Source organism: Amphiprion ocellaris, chromosome 6, assembly GCF_022539595.1.
Source record: "Amphiprion ocellaris isolate individual 3 ecotype Okinawa chromosome 6, ASM2253959v1, whole genome shotgun sequence".
Classification (NCBI taxonomy): domain Eukaryota; kingdom Metazoa; phylum Chordata; class Actinopteri; family Pomacentridae; genus Amphiprion; species Amphiprion ocellaris.
The window spans coordinates 9,700,741-9,722,922 of record NC_072771.1 but is presented as its reverse complement, the minus strand read 5'-3'; the positions used below and the strand labels follow the sequence as shown (position 1 = coordinate 9,722,922).

General features: G+C 38.4%; 1 protein-coding gene across 2 annotated transcripts in view; it reads left to right on the top strand.

Moving 5' to 3' along the window:
* The window catches only part of LOC111579322 (tight junction protein ZO-2-like), a 138,857-nt gene that overhangs the window by 24,349 nt on the left and 92,326 nt on the right, over positions 1–22,182 (top strand). The window contains exon 1 of one of the 2 annotated variants that reach the window (XM_055011575.1): positions 10,419–10,731. The exons of the other annotated variant lie outside the window; for it this stretch is intronic. Coding sequence (XP_054867550.1) covers positions 10,672–10,731 — 60 coding nt within the window. The 5' untranslated portion in view covers positions 10,419–10,671. Of the gene's footprint in view, positions 1–10,418; positions 10,732–22,182 lie in introns of those variants that run through there. 2 annotated transcript variants of the gene reach the window in all.

Here is a 22,182-nt window from a genome sequence, read left to right as displayed (position 1 = left end):
ATAACTAAGAACACAAGCATATGCATTGAACAATAAGAAAAGTAAGACTTTAGAATTATACATGCTTAGGAAAAAAGTCTCTTTGTCTTTTATAGCTGTGACAAACAGAAGGACGGTGTTTGTGTCTTGTGTGTGCATGTTCTTCACAAACACTTCAGAAGTGAGGTGTTCTTCAATGCTTGTTCTGATGACCTGGTATCATAGACTGAGTCCAGATGTACTTAATTGTAGGATCTAAAACTGTTCAGTTTATTCTTCTGTAGAAAGGTCTGGATGTTAGGAGTAGAAGAAAGTCAGACCACAGTGAAGAAGGCAAACCCTTCTCCAAAGGTGTGGTTACTGCAGGATTGACACTTTGTGACTATTGTCAGGTTCTTGGTGATGTAGGAGACATCCTGTTATTCCCTGCTTTGTCTGTTTAAAAAGATTTGAATAGACAAGTCATTTACTTTCACTTCTTTTATGCAGTCATACCATTATGCAAAAAAAATGACAATAATGAAATCTGTAACTTGTTTGATCTAAGAGACCCACAGATACATTCACAGAAGGAATGACAATTCCCATAACTGCTTATTGATTTTTCTTCCCCATCACTCCTAGTAGTTGTCATAACAAACTTATACACTTTAACAGCAGCGTTGTTTAAAGCTGTAGCCAGTTCTGTTGATTACTATGAACCACTTGTTGGTTTGCTTAATGGTGTGTGACTATATTAGTCATTGACCCACTGAACCATTTGCCCAGCCATACTACAGAAAACTGCAAGTGACATTTAGAATATGTCTTCTTTATTGCATAACAAATATCTGTTTTACTTGCTGATTGCAGCTCAGTGATTATTACAGTTACACTGTGCAGGTGGTAAGGTAAACTTGTGTGGAACTCCAAGCATCCTTGTGTCAGTGGATCTTGGACTTCGTGTAGGGGAGGAAGCAGGTGGTCAGAGTTAACAATGAGCTATCAAAGTTTTTGGTTAATAACTCTGATGCTGGCTGTCCAGTGGTTCAGTGGTTAGCACTGTTGCCTTGCAGCTACAAGATCCCTGGGTCGGGTCCCGGCCTGGACCTGGGATCTTTCTGCATGGAGTTTGCATGTTCTCCCTGCCCATGCGTAGGTTTTCTCTTGGAACTTCTGCTTCCTCCCACAGTCCAAAAACCCTGACCTCCATGCTAAGGTTAATTGGTGATTCTAAATTGTCTGTAGGTGTGACTGTGCTTGTTTGTCTCTATGTGTAGCCCTGTGATAGACTGGTGACCTGTCCAGGGTTCCCTGCCTTCACCCCAACTCAGCTGGGATAGGCTGTATTTGTTATTTATAAAACACATTTTAAATGTATGATATAATTGTATACTAAGCTTTTTTGTACCGCTGTGATTATTTGATCGACCTGTCCAAGGATTACCATGCCTCTTGCCCAATCTCAGCCGAAACAGACACACTTTTAAGGTTAAGTGGGTCTAGCTAATGGATAGATAAAAGGTTTGTGGTACTGCCACATCAGTGTAGTAACATTAGTGTCAATATGCCCAAGGTGGTTACTCTGTGTAATGTGAGTTTTTGGTTTTGTGTAATCACACCAAACCAAAACTGGTATTAGAATATTTAGTCATAAGTGAATCTTGTGATATAGGATCAGAGAAATAGCATATAAAGGAGGGAGTTTTACTGAGCAAGAAGAGAAAACAGGGTGAGAGGAGTTTATCCAGTAGTCAGGCTCACATAATGTATAAGAAAGAGAGTATGAAACCAAGTCATGTTACCTTGCAGATTTAGATGAATTATTTAATGTACTTAACATTGTTGTGCGTATCAACAGGATCTTTTCCTGGCAACTACAACATTGTTGATAGTTAATGTCTCTTGATGAAAATTATTGAAAAGGGCAGTGATCTACTCTGCTCGGCAGGAAGAAGCAATCTAATGCTATAAAGTGATACAAATTCAAATCATTTTACTTTTACACACTTCTGAGGTATACCTTACATTCTGTTTTATAGACACTGATCATTAGATGGGTACATTTCAACCAGTTGTGTAAACAGTCAAGAATCAGAACAGAGTTTTGAGTTGATGACATGGGGCTTTGAAATAAAAAGAAAAAACATGGTATTATTGACATTAGAATATTTTCACAAACAAGGTCACTGATATACAGAAGAAAGAGTGAAGGACACAAAATAATGTCTAGCAGAGCTCCCATCTGTTATAGAGGGAGATGACAGATTTTTAAAAAAATTTTTATACACTTTACATATTTAAGTTTGAAAGTGCAGATAATATCAAAACAAATGACCTAAAGACATACACCAAAGTTTTGGTTTCAAAACATTTAAAAGCTTGCTGTAGACTTTGAAGGACTTTAGCTTCCTACGGAAAAACAAACTGAGCTGTGCTTTTGAAACAACATTTATTTATATTGAGTAATCTCACATCAGCATGAACGTATTTATATTTACATTCTTCTTAAAATGGCGAGATGAAACAGCTTAGCAAAGGAAAAAACATGCTTCAATACCTCCATTAAAAAACCCAAACACTTCATTTCATAATGTGTTTGATTTGATACTTTATTGCCCTTTTAGATGATATAGTAACTTTAATATGAACTTTACTCTTTTAGGGTAATTTGTCCATATCTCTGTGTATGTGTGTTTGCACGTGTGCTTGCACATGTGTGTGCAGTTGTAAGACTGAGACAGTGCTGACCCTGGTGTTTCCTTGTAGGGAGTGTTACAGCTCAGAGGTGTGTGTTCTGAGGCGCTTGGATGGCTTAAACATACACTACCTGCACTCCCAGCATCCCCACACTCTATGTGTGTGCATGCCTTGCTGTCATCACCAGGTATTCCACCAACACACACACCTGGACACTACTGTAGGTCTGTCAGACTCTCACAAAAACTTCAGCACACCTATGTCATCTGTTTTATTTCTAACTTACTGTTTACTGCAGTGCTGCCTGGGGCTTTGCCTCACACCATCACATGTAACTCCTTACCAGTAAAATTTTTCTTTTTTTCATAATACACCCATTTATTAATATGTAATGTTTTTTTCTGGCATTTCTGTCTTTTTGATGTTGACATTTTTGTCCTTAAGTACCTCAATGTAACTTTTTTAAATTGACACCTATGGATTAAATGAGTATGTAACAAAATGAAAATATTGTTATTTAGCAGGGAGAGTTTTATTTGTTGGTGTCATTAAAAATGTGATGGATAGCACACAGTTAACACGTTTATATCCACAGGTTTTACAGGAGTGGACTGATGTTCTAGCATATATGCCACTTCGAAGAAGAAAGGGGTTATTGTACACACTTACTCCATGCCACAAAAATTGTATTGACTTGCAGTGTTTTGATCCCACTTTGTACCTAGTAAGGCAAAAGGTTGTTTTTTGTTGTTTCTGTTGTTTTTATGAACAATAAAAAACTATCCTCATGTCTGTATATTATGCACCCCAATAGGCTGACAAGCTCTATGGTATCAGGTGTAGTTACATATCTGAAACACCCAGGGTGATAACATGCACAAAGTATTAATATTTAAATTCTCTGGAATCCTCTACCTATAGCTATCAGAGAAAGCTCCACCTTTGTCAGTTTTAAAAGACAGTATAAGGCATGGCTGATTAACAGTCAAACTTGTGAACACTGACAAAATCAGGTACTTTAAAATTAGGCACTTTTACTATAAGCATTTTATAACAGGCTATGCCTAGAAAGCACTTTATTAAAATAATAGCACTTTAGGGTAAGTTTAACCAAGTCAGAATTGATTCATCATCATTGTCTTTGTTTTACTATATTGTTTTTTTGTATGTCTGTAACCCTGTATGTTTTCCTTTTATGTGTGGGACAGTGGATGGAAATTAGCCTTGTGCTAAATCCGGCTTATTTACTGAAGCCTTGTGTAAACTATTATGAGATTGTTTGTTCATTAATATACACTGTCCCATCCAAATAAATAAAGAAATGAAATAAATTCCAAGCAAAGAAGTATCACACATACACTACTGTTCAAAAGTATGGGGTCACTCAGACAATTTCATGTTTTCCATGAAAATTCACACTTTTATCCATGTGCTAACATAATTGTACAAGGGTTTTCTAAAAATCAATTAGCCTTTCAACACCATTAGCTAACACAATGTAGCATTAGAACACAGGAGTGATGGTTGCTGGAAATGTTCCTCTGTACCTCTATGGAGATATTCCATTAAAAATCAGCTGTTTCCAACTAGAATAGTCATTTACCACATTAACAATGTCTACACTGGATTTATCATTCATTTAATGTTATCTTCATTAAAAAAAATTGCTTTTCTTTCAAAAATAAGGACATTTCTAAGTGACCCAAACTTTTGAACATGGTAAAGGCAGGGTCAGATTTCCATACAACAAATTCTACATTATCCACACATAAAAACAAAAACAAACAAACCTCACACCTAAAAGACCAAAAGAGAAGTTATCGTAAATTTTAACAAAGCTGTTCTATTTATTAAAACCTAACTTTTACATATCTATAGGCATAGGAGTACCGCTGTGATAATACCATCATTTTATTGTTTGAAGTCGTACTCTAGATGTGAGGGTCTGGAGAGTAAAAACACTAAGATTTTCTCTTTAGAGTATGAGGGTGTTTAAATGTTTGATGTCAGTCTATCTGAGAGAGGCCACTCTGTGAATTGCTTATATGAAAGGCACTGTCAGTGTGTTCCACTGGTCCTGGCTGTGGATGCAGCTGCTATCCTGGTTTGTAATGCGCTTAGCATTTTTCCTACCAATGCTAGACCACATGGGTATTTATAAGATAGATGGTATTTCTTTTTAAAAAAATTTTTGGCCTTCTCTTGGCTTTATTTGACAGGTTAGTGTAGAGAGGCAGACAGGGAAGTAGGGAGAAGAATGAGGGGAAGACCTGCAGCTAAGAGCCAGGAGCTGGAATGGAACCCAGACCGCTGTGTTGGGGACTATAATGTATACACTATGTAGACTGTAGTCCTGTTTATGGGTCACCCACTCAACCAGCTGAGCCACCTGGGCACCCATAGATGGTGTTTCTTATATAACAAGTTAGAATCTCTTGCTGTTGTAATTTTTCCTGTTATTTGGTGGGTGGGTGTGATACACGTGTATGTGAAAGTGCACCGAGTGCATAAATCACACTGATAATTCCCTAGTGGAGGTTTAAGGTAAGGAAAGGTTCAAATGGTCTTGCCTACTCCTCATGTTAAGCCTCCAAAATTCTCTTTTTTTTGAAGAATGACATTGATGTTTCCTTTCTGTGGTTGCTATATCCCACAATATGTTAGTGTGAGTGAATTTTCTTTTTTAAAACACAACAGGCTCTTATGATAATTACTGCACACCACTGGAAACTTTTAACCAGCCACTGAAAATAGTTAATGCTATTTTTAATGTCAAAATAATACTAAAAGTCTGTTGAATGCTTTACTTTTTAACTTATCATTGGCTGATCAAGTCATTTGCCTTAGTGGCCTCTAGATGTAGCTGTTTCTCTGTGATTCATAGTGATGGAACTGGTGGCTCTCAGCTGCTAGGACTGTAGTCAAACTCGTTAAGGCTGATGAGGAATGATCTGTCTGAAACATGTGGGCTACCTTGTCAGAGCACAGGCAAAGGCTATGTTACAGCACACACTTGGTGAGTTTGCTGTGCAATTTGGCAGGGAAATTCCTGTTCAGTAGACTGTGGGTGTAATGACAAGGGGAGGAGCTCTTCACCAATGACTTAGTAGTTTAACTACACACATACTCACTGAATGAGTGCCATCACTTGTATATATCATTGTTTTTGTCAACCAAATCAATACTGCAGACAATACAAAGAACACTTATAATGAAAAACACGAATCCTAAATTTGAAAACCATTTTGGGAGATGGTCTTGAATGGATATATTTTTTTTAATGACATGCTGATCTTCACATATCCACCCTGTTCAGCCAAGTGAGCATAGACCTGGTGGAACACGTACAGGACCGGATTGTCCACTGCAACATTCTCAAGTACGTGAACTGCAGAGGTTAAAGCGAATGTGCTAACTGTACTTTCAGAAAGCCGCACAGAAGATGCTCTAGTGTTTATTTAACTTCAAATATTTTTCAGTTGTATCAAGTTTCTCTGTTCGGGAGATTTTTTTTTCTCTGTTTCAGGGAAGGTATGCACAGGATTAACATTTTTGTGTATGTGCATGTATTATAGTATCACTTTTCCAATTATTAAACTACCAAAATGTGGTAACAGGTAGCCTAGAAACAATGAAAACAGTTTATTGTACCATAAATTTTTCTACAAAGTATTATCACACATGGACAGAATAGTGTATTGAAATCACAAATACTACTATATGCACTACATACTACATTAACTATAGATGCTTTGCCTATGAGTGAATTTTCCCCCTTTACTCTTCCTCCATCCATTATCTATACACCACTTTATCCTCATTAGGGTCTTGGGGGGGGGGGCTGGAGCCTATCCCAGCCGACTTGGGGCAAAGGTAGGGCACCCCAGTCTGTCGCAGGGCTACATATAAAGACAAACAAGCACGCTTGCATTCACACCTACAGGCAATTTAGAGTAATCAATTAACCTCAGCATATTTTTGGACTGTGGGAGAAAGCTGGAGTACCCGGAGAAAACGCACGCATGCACAGGGAGAACATGCAAACTCCATGCAGAAAGATCCTGGGAAGGCGGGGACACCAACCAGAAGTTGTTCTTCTAGCTGCAAGGTGAAAGTGTTAACCACTACGCCACTGTGCAGCCCCCCTTTACTCTTCATCTATTGCCTAAATAACCAAAATCTTAACTGTACAGTACTTGTTCTAGTCTGTGCACATCAGTTAAATTGTAACATTTTCTGTGAAATAACACTGGTCTACAAAATTTTGGGAAGTCTCTGCTTCAGAAATAAAACTTGCTAAATCTTATGTAATTTGATACAATTAAGTGAAAAACAAACATTAAAAGTCTTAGTTGGCTACTCTTTTCAAGATATTTAATGTTAAAGTTTTATTGCACAAATGCTGGGGATCAACAAGGGGTGAGTGTTGGACATTTTTCTTTCCTGGCTCCAAGGACTGTCGTAGCGGCCAGTCTTTCCTAACATAGTGAGATTCCCTGGCTTGGCTGTCCCATTCACATAGAAAACAGCAGTACTTTGTATATCCACCCTGTAGCCCAAGTACGAGTGCAACCACTTTCAAATCTCCACAAATCTGCCACTGATGTTGCTCATACTTTATACACCTTAAGAGCTGTTTCATATTTTCGTATGTTTCCTTCATATGAACGGCATGACCAACTGGAATGGATGGCAAAACATTTCCATTGTGGAGTAAAACTGCTTTAAGACTTGTTTTGGATGAATCAATAAACAGTGTCCATTCATCTGGATCATGAGTGATGCTAAGGGCTGTCATCAAGCCATTGATATCGTTGCAGTAAACCAGATCACCTTCCATCAGAAAAAACTCAACCAGACCTTTTTGGCAATCACGAAAGCTAGAGATCCTGACATCACTCTCCAGGAGATTCCATTGTTGCAGCCTGGAGCCCAACAGCTCTGCTTTACTCTTAGGCAGTTCCAAATCCCTGACTAGGTCATTCAGTTCACTCTGAGATATAAAGTGTGGTTCAGGAGAGGAATGTGACGGCCTGAAGTCTGGATCAGCTGATGTTGATGGCTCAGGACTAGCTGCATCCTGATCATCATCTTGGTCATCATCAGAGTCTAAGGAGTAAGATTCTGGTGCATCAGGAACTGGTAGGTCTTCTCCATGAGGCACAGGGCGAAGAGCTGATGGAATATTTGGATATTGCACTGTCCATTTTTTCTTTCTGGAAATACCACTTGCAACTGGGGGTACCATACAAAAATAACAATCAGTAGTGTGATCTGTTGGTTCACGCCAAATCATTGGAACTGCAAAAGGCATAGATTTTCTTTTCTTGTTGAGCCACTGGCGTAGATTTGATGCACGTGTTACAGCAATAATGTGGGGCCCAGCTTTTGTCCTGGTCACCTATTTTGCATCCAAAATAAAAATGGTATGCTTTTCTCACCATTGCTGTTAGAGTCTGCTTTTGTAATGCAAAGGTTACCTCACCACAAATATAACAGAAATTATCTGCATTGTGTACACAGTTTCGAGGCATATCTGCTTCGAGAGTTAAAAAACATAAGAGTTCCATAGAAATATGAGGTCCTGGCAACTTTTCAGTTATGAAAACGGCTGCATGGGAATTATAATCCACAGGTCAACTCGTGCTACTGATCAAGAAATATCTCTACATTAATACATTACCTTAACTTTCAAGACACAGGTTTTCTGCAAGTAATGTGTCAAATACAGGATGCTCATTCAAATTTCTATTCAACATGATAGTATTCTTGTTTGGAATCACTGTTTGAAATTGATTATGTCTTAGGGAAATATATTCCCATTTGAAATGGGACTCGATTTCTCATTAATTTTCCAGAAATTTCACAATTTGACCTAATACTGTATCTTGAAAACTATAGCTAATTGGCACTTCTGACTTATTTTTTCTTTAATAGTGACCAAAAGTTGGTAAAATTTCACTACTCTTATCCAGGAAGCATTTTGCTTGTAAACCAGTGTAACAGATCAAAGCATATCACTATGTGATTTCTGTATTTGTATTTTTGAAGGCTCCTGTATAAGAATAACACCTACAAAAACACCCCAAGCTACCAATGAGTTAAAGTTTTCACAGCTTAAATTAAAAAAAAAATGAGTGAAAATGAGTCCAGAAATCATCCAAGATATGTGCTCAGTTTTGTGTCTCTGTGTTCAGACTGCGTCTCCCAAATTCTGTGTTTGAGAGAGATTGACAAGCAGTGAACTGAAGCTGGAGCCAGTGCATCCAGAGCCACCATAACAGACATGTCCAGGAAGTGGGCTACAAGTGGCCTTGTCCTATTGTAAAGTCACTCCTAACAGAGTCTTCTTTTCAGGTGAAATTAAATTTTGCATTTATTATGGAAATCAAAGTCCCAGAGTCTGGAGGGAGAGTGGAGAGCCGCAGGATCAAAGCTGATTTCAGTCCAATGTGAGGTTTCTACAGTCAGTGATGATTTGGGTGCCATGTCATCTGCTGTTGCTGGTCACTATGTATAATCAGGTCCAAAATCAACGTAGCCATCTACTAGCAGGTTTTGAAGCACTACATTCTTCCATCTGCTGAAGAGCCTTTGAAGATGCAGATTTTATTTTCCAGCAGGACCTGGCATCTCTTCACATTGCCAAAACCACTCAGAAATGCTTCATGGACCATGGCATTACAGTGACAGAATGGCCAGCCAACTCACCAGATCTGAACACCATAGAAAATCTGTGATGTGTTGTCAAGAGGAGAATGGGACCAAAACAATATAGAAGAGCTGAAGGCTGCAGTCGAGGCAACCTGAGCATTTATTACACCTCAGCAGTGTCACAGGCTGATTACTTCCATGTCACGCTGCATTGCTGCAGAAATTCTAGCAAAGGGAGACCCGACCAAGTATTGACAGAACATACTGGTGGAAAAAAAGTTTTCGGACATCCTTAAAATTTTACACAATCTCAAATATTAGCATGAAATATTTGTGGAAAAATCTTTTTCGTGTTTCAAAAGGCGTGGCTGCATTAGACAGACACAAACAAGGATAAGGATAAGGATCAACTTTATTGATCCCACAGTGGGGAAAGTTCACCATTACAGCAGCTCCAAAGAAAAAGTATAAAGGCAGTGCAGGAATAGATAAGAAAAAGAAACACACTGCAAAAACTGCAGAAAAAACATTATATACAGATGATTTTTTTCTTATAAATATGTAGAAGATTATATACAAGAGGATGAGGTATCAGTTATTGCACATAAGTAGGAGGAAGCGTGTCTAAAATGGGGGAAGAAAAAAAGTGCAGCAGTAAACAGTACATGGTGGAGTTTATAGTGCGGCATTGTACAATCGAACAGATGCTGGAATAAACCACCTGCGAAGCAAATTATATATATTTTTTTGTCTATTGTTTAAAAGAAAAACTAACAAAACTAAATCCTTGGCAGTTTTAATGTGTCAGTTCTCAACATTTTCGGAATCTCAGTGTTTTCTCATTTTGAAGAATGTCCTTATCCGCGATATTCTAATGATATGAGATGCGCTTGTAGTGCAAGTAGTAAAGGAAGAGAAAGTCACGCTTGGTTCGGCGTCGGCTAAATCAGACTGCTTTAACAAACAGATTTCAACATCGGGCCACATATCTGTTCTACAGCTGCTAACCTACAGCTCACAGTGTGGCGGGGCTATCAACATTTTTAAAAGACGACTTGCAATAAAACAAGGTTGCCAGTGAAGGAAACAGGTGCTGCGAGTGTCCATGTTTCCTGTAGCATGGCGGCGGGGTGAGCAGACGGCTGTTACGCTGCTCGGACGGACCTCCCCCCTCTTTGAGCTGCTGGCTGCAGGAGGAACTCAGCCCTGGCAGCGACGAGGGCGGAGCTGGCCTGCCTTTACACAGAAATGCTTCATTTGAGAAACAAGCAGCCACGCCAACGACTTGCTCAGCCTAGACGCCTTTGGCTTCAACCGCGACGACACAGCTCCTAGTCAGCCGATTGGAAAAGAAGCAGAATGCCGGTGAAAGGCGAAGGAAGACTGGTCTCCTACCCGAGCAGGAGCGAAAATGTCGGAGTAAGTGGCGCTGTTGTGTCTTATATGAGTGACGTTGGAACTGCCAGCGTTTAAGAAGTCGCTCTAGCGTGGTGACCTGCTTTTTTATTCAAATGATGTAACTACCCAGACTAGACGTGTTGTTTTGCTGATGTGTCCCTGAACCCCTGGACCGGACTGAGCTCTGGTTCAGGCTGAGCAGCGGCGGCTCAGGAAGTGTCGCTACACCTGTTGTGCTTCATGACAGCCAATAGAAAAGCGTGTTACACAGCTGCGCTAATATTTTCTCTCTGCTGGTGTTTTACTTCTTTTACAGCCCCTAACTTTAGAAAACTGGTACAACTGAATCCAGAGTCACGAGTGACCCCCTTACATTGAGTCTTGTCCAGATAGCCATGTTTGATTTGGTTGGATTCTCCCTACAGATTATAAGGTCAATAAATGTACGTAGTAGACCAGTGGGGAAGTGAATAGCAAAGTTCTGCTGTTGTCTGCCTGTGAGAAAGCAATCCTAACCTGCAGTGATTGCCTGTAGAAGCTATCTGTAAAACTGTAGCATAGGGGTGTCAAACTCAAGTGGGCCGGACCAGTAAAATCACAGCATAATAACCTATAAAAATAACTCCAAATATTTCCTTTGTTTTAGTACAAAAAAGTGCTTTCTGAAAATGTTTGCATTTACAGAATTATCTTTTTGCAAAATATTATGAACAACCTAAAATTTCTTAGGAAAAGTAAATTTCAACAACATTATGCCTCAAGTTTATCATTTACACATTACAACTTACAGATCACAGTAGATCTACAAATAGGCACAAAACTTTTAGTCACAGGTATCTGGAACTGAATGATGTAGTACTTTATGATCAAGATGACAAAAGTCAGAAAAAAAGCCAAAAAACAACAAAAACAAGACAATATTACAACAGCGAGACATAAAACGATAAAAGTGGGAAACAAAATGACAAAAATGAGACAAATGACACGAAACAAAAAAAGACAAAAAATTTTGACCAAAAAGTTACAATGTGACAAAAACAAAACAAGATGAAAAATGACAAAAAGAAACAAAATGACAAAAATAGACAACACAAGCGAGAAAAAAAACACAAATTGACGAAAACGATGCTCAAAACAACGAAGAAAGCAAAAAACACTTTATGACAAAAATAAGAGAAAAAACACAAACGAGACAAAAAGGAAACATAAAAAGACAAAAAAACTGAACAAAAACAAGACCAAGTCTTACAAAAATGAGACACAAAATGGCTATAGGAACAATGAACGATCTAGTAATGTACTTTATGATCAAAACAACTTGTAATTATTGGAATTATTTAAAATTTATAGTTTTACAAATTTACAATTTGGAGTTAATGTCTTCTCTGTAATTTTTACACTTTACAAAGTAGGCCCATGGGCCGGATCGGACCCTCTGGTGGGCCGGTTTTGGCTTGTGGGCTGCATGTTTGACACATTTGCTGTAGAAGAAACGTGGTTTATCCTACACAGGACAGTTGCATATAATGGATACTTTCTCTGTCATATCTCCCAGTCCTGCTGCAGTGCCATTAGCTTCACATACAGGTAGCAGTCACACTTTATGTTATTGATAGGCTTAAAAAGTTATTAAATATTCAGTAAGCTGTTGAGTTTTGAAATAAACTGTAAGTTCCGGTGACGGACAGTTGGAATGTGTGTGCACATTAAGCAGTTATACATCTGTTGCTTTTAAGTGTTGACTACATTTACATGCACTGACAGTATATTACAGAAGTGAGTCCACCCCTTTGCAATATCACCTAAATGTCAAATAATATGTAATTGAATTATTTCTCCATTATTTTTTATTTGTAATTTAACAAGTAGAACATTTTTCTCTTAAGACTATTCAAAATAAATACTTTACAAAGGCTATATTGTAAACACATTCCCCAAAATAGAAACTCCCGTGAATACTATCACATCAGTCAAAAAAAAAACCCCAACAAACTTTTGATCAGTGACACAAAATTGAGTACATGGGTGACACATCCACAGAAACACAAAACTCTACTATGTCTGACAGTGGTGCATATTAACCAAGGATCTGTTAACAAAATGTAATAAACTTCTTAAGTAATTCCTACCTAGCCAGCATAATTTTATATATAAACTACAGAGTTACACAAATAACAGGTTAACAATTTGAGAGTGGGAAGTACACTTTTTTCGCAGATGTAACTTAAAAAAATACAGCAGGTGTTTAGTAAATGTCAAATGGAAATGATCTGCCCTCACATAGTACCTTTTAATCGTAGCAAGGTTCTCCATAGTACTTTACAATTTGTTTCTTATTTTACCCATTCATACAAACACACTTGGAACATGGAGGGGCTGAAGATCAAACTGCTAACCTTGAGACTTGGGTTCATTCTGCTGTATCACTTGATCCGTGGCACTCCGTTACCAACAATAGCAATTTAGAAAGTCAGTGTTACTGTTTACATCACATTTAACTTAGATAAACATTAACCTGAACCTGTGCCACTCTGGACAGTTTCATTAATGTACAGTTGCCCCTTGTCATATCACGGTTCACTTGTCGTGGTCTCACTGTGTCTAATTTTGTATCGCAAATTTTTCGCCATATTGTGGGATTTTGCGGTATATGTATTTTTATATATATTTATTATTTTAATTATTTTTACCGTAAAATAAGCACTTTCTAGCCTACAAAATTAAAACAATATACAAAAAATATAAAAAATTATGATTAAAACATATTCAAAGAATATTAAATCGAAATAAAATGCGTTGCGTGCAGTGCTGGGCGCTGATTAACTCAGCGACCGTAGCATCAGTCTCCACCATCTCCCCAGTACAGAATGCGTTCAGCATCTTGCCTTGTCCATTTCACATCGACATCTGATCGCTGCGCATAGCGTTGCTCTGAAAGTGTTTAAGAGCATAGGAAATGTTTATAAGAGTGTGGGAAAGGTTTACAAGAGTGTGGGGAGGGTTTATAAAGCTTTAAAATATATATAAATGATAAAATAAATGTAAGGTCGCTACTTCTGGGATTGTCACCTATCGCGGGGTGTTCTGGAACCTAACCCGCACAATAGACGATCGACCTCTGTACTGTATTACACTTACTTAATACAGTTGAACTTGGGTACATGCTCCAGAAACACAAAACAAACATTGTTCAGCATAGCATTGTATTTAATCTTCTATCAGGCTTTGACTAATTGATTAGCTTGCTTAACAAGGTGCATCTGTAATTTATGTTATCTGTATAATTAAGTGGTATGCTAATTGCCCTCAGATCTACACACCCATGAGTCGATGGAAAAAACTACCAGATTTTGAGGTCCATTGAACACGTATGTCTATCAATAAAATTGCATAGAAAATGCATTACAGCTGGAAACCATTAAGGGAAATAAACATTTACTTGCTGAATTGGATGTCAGAATTAAGGATTTATCAATTTGAGTTTTCGAGGGCCACAGCTAATAATGATTATTGGAAATCAAGACAGACACATAAACAAAAGCTGGAACCAATGTACATTAAATGTTATGTATTAACCACATGTGACAGAAAATAACCTGTCAATCATATTATGCTACTTCATTGCTGGGGATTACTATAATTGAATATGTATGACAGAAATAAGAGTGGTGATGTCAGAGCATCACAGGACACTAGGACACTTTAATCTGATAGCTGTGAGATTGATAAGTTTGTCTCCTGCAATTACATCTACTGTTTTGTTTGATTGATTCATCACTTTTATTGCCTAACAAGGTCCATGTCTTAAACATTGTTTCATATTGTTTTCCAGACACTGTTTTGCTGCCTAACTTAGTTGCTGCAACTAATGGGGAAACAGGCTGTTCTAAATTATGCTAGTGGTGTTTCTTACAACTTCTTACAAGTATCTGCTACCTAACCTGTCAGACACAGCTTCACTAGTTCACTGGAACTGCTCCACTCTGCAAATGCAGCAGCTTTCATTGCTTTCCCTGCTATTGGTTGTTACTTGTGACGTGTAACCACAGAGTGATTACGCTACATGTAAGTCGCTTTTCGCCATAAGATGGAACTTTGGCAAAAATGTAAACAAAGTCGTTACGTGCATCATGATATTGATCAGTTCTTTGGAAAAGTCATGTTCTGAGCGTTTTATTATATCTAATTTCCCTTCCATGGAGATGACTTCCTTTTCTTCGAAGCACTGCTATCAGAAGAGTCTGACTTGTGCTTGGGAGCCATAATGAAGGGCAAAAAGTTAGTGAATGTAGCACAATCCAAGGTGGCATACAACCGGCGAATGTAAACAAAGCTGTCTTATCGGGCAGTGTGACGACTTATTCTTCCGCTCCGCTCGCCAACTAATTCCACATAGCCAGATCCGACATAACAACAAAACGCCATACATCATAAACCGAGGACCTGCCCGTGACCAGTTCCGATGTAGCAGCAAAATGTCATAGGTTGACAACGTCGTACAAAGATGACCCCCTATATCATATCAAGTACTAGCCCCAAATAATTGGCAGGGCCAAAAATCAGTCTATCCCAAATCAGAATCCCTAGACTTCTCATAGTAACTGTGTGATTCACAGGCGATACTATCAAAACAATCGTCCCGTGCTTGAACGGTTTGGGACAAATCAATGAATTGTCACATCCTAACCATGAACCATATCTAATCTAGTCAGAACAGATTGTTCATTCATACTGACAACTGGATCTAGCACAACACCTTCATATATTATTAAAGTTGAAATCCTGTTACATCAGAGTCCTCGGCTTTTTAACAAAGGGAAGTATACTGTCATCTGTTCTGTTCACTAGAAAGCATCACCTTCCCTACAGTCAGTGGCATCTGAAGTATCATTGTCATTGCCAATGAAGAGTGTCATCAAGCTTTTATTAATATTCCCATCATTCAGTGATCATCAGCTCTAGTCGGTCCTCTTACATTAGCGGGTGTCAAGGCGATCTGTTCACATCATTCCAGCTGCTGAACAGTGAACAGCGAGAGCATTCACATGCTGGCACATAACGGACATAAATGGCAGTCAAAGGCAAACACTAATGTACTATATCCATGGAAACAGGACAGTTTTTGTCTTAAAGGATGATGTTGCTCTAGGAGACGGGTTTTTGATGACACTTTGCACTAACACAGGTTCCCTTTGGTCAACAGCCATGTGACAGCAGTGTAGTTAGAGTTTTATCTACATTATCGATTATTCTGCTGATTAATTGATGATTTTTTTCAATTTAAAAGGCCACTAATTTTACCTATAAATATCAGTTTACTTGCCATCTCTGGGTCTATTAGCCCACTTGTCATAATGACGTTTTTTGCTCTCTAACTGGTTCTAAATTCAATTGAGGCAGTATCTTCTGGAAAACCCTTATTATAGATTTATTGTATGAATATGGTGAATAGGAGTTGTGAGCAGTTTATCTAAAGACTGATTTTATCCTTTAAACATCCAAACTGTTAAAGGTCCCTGAAAGCACAGCATTTCGCCGGATGGTCTTTTAGACATATAGAGCATGATATTGTGGTCAAGTATGCCTTGGACTGAATTGCAGAGACTGGTACTTACAAAATACACCAAGGAAAAGCTCTTAAATGAAAGCTAACCAAAGCAGGTGTCAGGCACCTCAAGATTTGAAGTACGGGAGACAGAAGGAAGACCACTGCTGATCTTCAGGCAGAGATTAAAATGCTAGATCAGAATTTGAGAAAGTCTCCAGAATGACCATAAGCAGACGACTGAAGGAACAAGGCTTAAAGGGAAGAAGGAAGATAGATAGATAGATAGATAGATAGATAGATAGATAGATAGATAGATAGATAGATAGATAGATAGATAGATAGATAGATAGATAGATATTTTATTAATCCCGTAGGAAATTAGAGGCATCCAGTTGCAGCCACACATTTGGCAGACAAAACAGAAAAGTTAAGATAATGCAGTGCACATACTGATAGCATTAGGCTAAAACACAAAACAATCACTAACAATGGTTGCACCATCTTAAAAGATACATAGATAATAGTGATAATAAATAATTAAAAACACAGAATAAAAAAGTGCATTAAAAAAAAAAATCTAGATTACCAGTTCGTGCTGATGGACTACGGATACGACACTGTAGTGTGTGGTATTGTGAGGATTCTGAAATCTTGCCAGCTGATCTTGTCAGTACCTGCTGTTCTCACTCAACTGAAATCCGGATAGTCAACATTACAATATTGAGGATAAGTAGGAGGAGTAATAATACACAATAATGGCCAGACAAATGGTGTTCTGTCAGTGTTATCTTATAAAGCAGTACGTCCAAGTATTCGGACAGAGCCATTGTTCAGCAGAGACAAACTCACTCAAAACTTCACTCACCTACTGCCCTCATTTTACAGTCACAATCCTTGTGGGCTATAGGGGCTAATTATATTAATATTCACTCCTATATGGCGTATATATGAGAAATTAGCAGTAGGCAGGTTATAATTGGGGCCGTTTTCACTGTTAATTTATGTTAACCATGTTGAAGTAGCCTTCCTTTTCCAGATAATTGGAAGGTGGTAGTGCCCCTGTGCCTTACATTAACCATTTACCACTGATGTTTAGCCAAGTGACTGCTCTGTCTTTTTCATGCCTGAGACTTCATGTGTCCCCAGGACGCTCATCCTGTATATCAGTATATATATCATTATTATAATGTGGTTTTAGTGAAGACCAACACAACTATACCACTAGTTTGGCCAATACAAGAAAACTTGTTACATAAATAATACTATTCCCTGAATTTCCTTGAGAATTGGTCGGATTTTTCTTGCATTACTACACCCCATAAGGGTGCAAGACGAATGGGAACTGTGCCTCATGGACTGGGACAGCTGCTGGGTGTGGCTGCCTGATAAAATTCCTGTGTCATTGTATCTCCCTCCCTGTGTGCCTGTGTTAAGTGTTTACTGACACTGCCCTCTGACTGGGAAGTAGGTTCAGACACCAAGGACATGGCGCACTGCTAAAACTCAAATCTCAGGGAAGACCACATTTGGTGCACTGTTGGTCTCTTAGCTTGCCCTGTCTGAGAAAAGTGGTTTAGTGAAAACATGGGGTGAGAGCTCAACTTAAATGCTCCACAAAGGTAACTTGCTAATAGGCAGGTTTTCTGTTAATGCCCTCAATTTCTCCTCTTCTTAAGCTGAATCCTGCAGGCATGAAGAAGTCAGATATGACGTCTTTTTCTTGAAGACCCATTTGATATTGACGCACAAATACTCCACAGAATTCTTCATTGGGAGACACTGATGAGAATCCTCCTGAATGTTTCATCTTTGACTGATTATCTGTTTGAACCTTACTGTTTTTCTGCTCTATCAGTCCTATTGTACTTTTGTCCTGTTAGCCTTGCTATATATCGCCACAGGGTAGCTTCCTTTTTTTTTTTTTTTTTTTTTTTTTTTTTTTTTTTTTTTTAGAACAAGTTAATGATAGCCTCATACACAAAGTCTCCCCAAAATGTGTCTGTCAGTTTTCATTTCACAATACTGCAAAGAACATTCATTTTACTATGTAGTAATCCCTGGTTTAGTCCTGATCTAAACTGGCTGATTGTGTAACTGTAGCATTAAATACAGCTGAACTGCTGCTGTCTAGTGTCCTACAGCAAGAACTCTGTATCTGTGATTGACAGTGCCGAGCAAAATAGCTGACGCATGGCAGCTGACATAAAAATAAATGGATGTGTGGCAGCAATATATCCTGCGCCTTATTTAACATTGAAATATCACTAGATTCTCACAGTTGCTGACTTTAGTACGTGTATAATATGTTTGTTAAATGATATTGCATTCTAATGAAGTCTGTGTGAGCACAGAGGATGGGAAAGAAGCAAATGGATGTAAACAGTGGCTTAGTTTACATTACAGTGAAACACAGAAGGCAACACACAGTAACACATCCAGTCCTTGTTTACTGGTTTTACATTGGTCTTTTTTACCATCTCAAAAGTCACATGAGATTTGTTTCCACAGAGCTCTGACCTGTGGGTATACCATCATTGACACTCAACATGCTAACATTGGGAGTTTTCCAATTGTTGCGTGTCTCATTGCATAAATAATAAAAGTAATCCACTGGGTCTTAAGTTCCTCAGATGCTGGCAGTGCATGAAGACTCTTGTGTTCACTCTTGCAGCCAACAGCAGAACATTTAGTGGTGTTTTGCTCATGGCTGAAACATTTTAGAGTTAGCCGAAGCAACTCTGGAAAGCAAATACATGTGGACCATGAGGCAGCTGCTCATTCCCAATGCCTCTCCTACAAAGTTTTCACCCAAGAACGTCTTCATAATTTCAAAACTTTCATTTTATACCACCACTTTTAGAAAATACAAAACGCATCCATAATGGGTTTTCATTACCATGGACATCACTGTAGAGTAACTGGTACCTCAGTTCACTACACATAGCTTCCCAGCACTGCAATCAAGAGTGTTTTTGGCAGTATTGAAGGTCATTGGAGACTTCTAAACACCACAGCCTACCTTAACACTTCGATACTACACAAGCATATACACGGCAGTAATAGTAAGCAGCAGTGATGCTACATGTTACTGCCTATACATTTTTGTTTTAGAAGGTGGCGTGCCTGTGTTCATCATCTGCTTCTCAACTCAAGCTTCAGGCTAGGAGTCACTTCAACAGTGGGAACTTACTTAATGACAGGCAGGGGGCGAGACTGCACTTCCTGTCTTAGTGAGAAGAATTGCAGCTTTAACAATACATCGAAGGGAAATAACCCCCCTCAATCTTTGTGCTTACTGTTGTTTCTTTGAATTACACTACAGTGTATTTTCAGCGAGTTGCCAGCAGCCCTCAGAAATGCTGTAGATATAAATTTTTTTTCGATGTTTGGCAACTCACTTTGATTTAAATATCACAGGATGAATCTTTACGAACTTGATCTCCAGAAATATCTGAAATTGCAGTATGTCACCTTTTTCAGTTTTGTTTGAAATGTGTTCAAAACTGCGGAATGGATGGCAGTGAAATGTTATACATGTATTTATTTTCAGTAGAGGGTTAATCTTAATTACTTGTTTATGCCCACCCTGTTGAAATCCTAATTATACCTCAGTGCTGTCAACATTGAGTTGTCTGTCTGTCTGTCCATCCCATTCCCATTAACGCTATATCTCTTGCCTGGAAAGAATTTCTTCAAGTTTTGCACAAACATTCCATTTGGACACAAGGATAAATGATTAGATTTTGGTCATCAAAGGCTGAGGTCATTGTGATTGTTATCTCAGTTAAATCTGATTCAAGGAGAGAGAAATCTGAGATAATGTTCTCTTGAGAGCTACTGTATGACCCTCATCAAATACTATTTGAACTAAATATCAAACATTGACTGTGATTGCAGTGTGACTGCCCTGTACTCGATTTGTGTGGATATTTGAATGTAGTCTGCTGCATTTACCTGTGTGTCTGAGAGTACAGGCCAGTTGTTTTGCGTGTTCCACCACAGTTTGTTGTTTCCTGTGAGAGTACAGAACTAACAAGATGCTATCTGAATGACAGGAAGAGGGAGTGACAGTTTACAGACTGCTTCCTCCAGAAGAATCCCATTTTCCCTTTGCTTTGCCTCACCACACCCTAAGGCCTGGGGCCAAAATTAGACCACAACCTTTATTTGGACCAAAACAAATATTAACAGTGCTCACTTCATCTTACTGAACCACCACTGCTGTATCAACATTCAACAAATATGCCCTTTGACATACAGTGTGTCATCATTTTCAGAAGTGGAATCCAGACTCAGAAGCTGTTAGGGATTGTAAACAGAGCAACTAACTTGTGATGTGCTTAAAAAATGTTATGCAATTTTTCCTGTTATTTTCCAAGAAATTATTTTTGCTGGCTGGAGTTTAGGTTCGCGGATGAGTCGTATAAATAGGACATTCAAATTTAAGCGATGTATTTGATATTTCTGAGATGTAATTAGTACAGTGGTGGCAGAAATAAATCATACAAGTTGTTTGTTAAAACTATTTACAGTATACAATGAAACTGAATACACCCCTTTGCAGTATTCCTTAAATGTTAAATGATTCAACACGTTAAATTACATTTAAAATGCCAAAATACACTCCAGCTTCAGACAAAGTAAGTAATTTGTTAACACTGCAACACAAGTTTGCTTGTGATCATTGCAAAATAAGTTATTGTACATGTCATTTCCAACAAGGTGAGGTTGGAACGTGGCTGCTGCAGAGCAGTCCATGGAGACCCGCAGATACAAAAATACTGTCTTGTAAATTAAAAAATAGACTCCACAGTAGACATACAATAAAAAAAAGGTCAATACACCTTTGATTAGGAAGATTCAAATCTTTTATTTGTTCAATACTTTGTGTGTCCATCTTTGTTGTTGATGACAGACTCTTCCTCAGCATGGAGGATACCAGTGCTGCACACTTTTTTTTTTTGGAGAAAAGTTCTGCCATTCTTCAGATGTGTTTTTTTCAGGTGCTTTTTGTTGGGGGGTGTGTGTTGCTCTACCTTTCCCTATAAAACATCGTTAAAGTTATTCTATTTGATTTCTATCAGGCCACACACTTGTACATAGTTTTTCTTTATCTATTTTTTTCATCTAAAGACAGTTACAGAGTTTGGCAGTGTGCTGTGGGTTGTTATCATGCTGGAATATTCCTCTGCCATGCCAAGCTTCTGCAGACTGGGGGTTGTTTTGTCATCCAGTGTTTTGTATATCCACATGAATTCATGGTGTCATCTGTTAATGTCATCTCCCCAACAACCATTACACCCATTCCATTGATAATCTGTGTGTCAAGTCTGATGGACCTGGCCGTCTGTTTTTCCAACCTACATTGTGCAAGTAGTGCACTGTCCATGGCATAATTTTTTGAGACTGCTACAGTTCGTTCTATACCTGCTGATTACTGCTGCAAATGTGTTTCGCTGATTTTTGTTCGGTCACTGATCTTCTTGTATCCTTGTCCATCTTTGTAAAGTCTCAAAATCAGTGTTTTGAGTTTCTGTGGCATTTCGTTTGCAGGTGTACTCACTTCTGTTGCGCTGAGTTTCTACTTTGTGGTCTGTATTTTCAGTGTAGTCTTTCTAAAGTATTTGAATAAATTTTGAATCATTTATTTGATATTGCACAGGGGTGTAGTCGCTTCTGTTGTATACTGTGCTTTGTACACTGTCATATTGATTCATTGCTCTTCACACAAATTGTTGTAGAGATGTCACAGTCTAAACATATAGACATGACCTTTGATCAACCTCAAAAAAGGAACACTTTATGCTTAATATTAAATATAGTAATATACAAAATATCAATGCAAAGAGCATTTAAAAAAAAAAATCGCACTGTCACGGGGCAGGCAGGTTAGAACCCAAAGCGCAGGCAAGACAGATTAAACT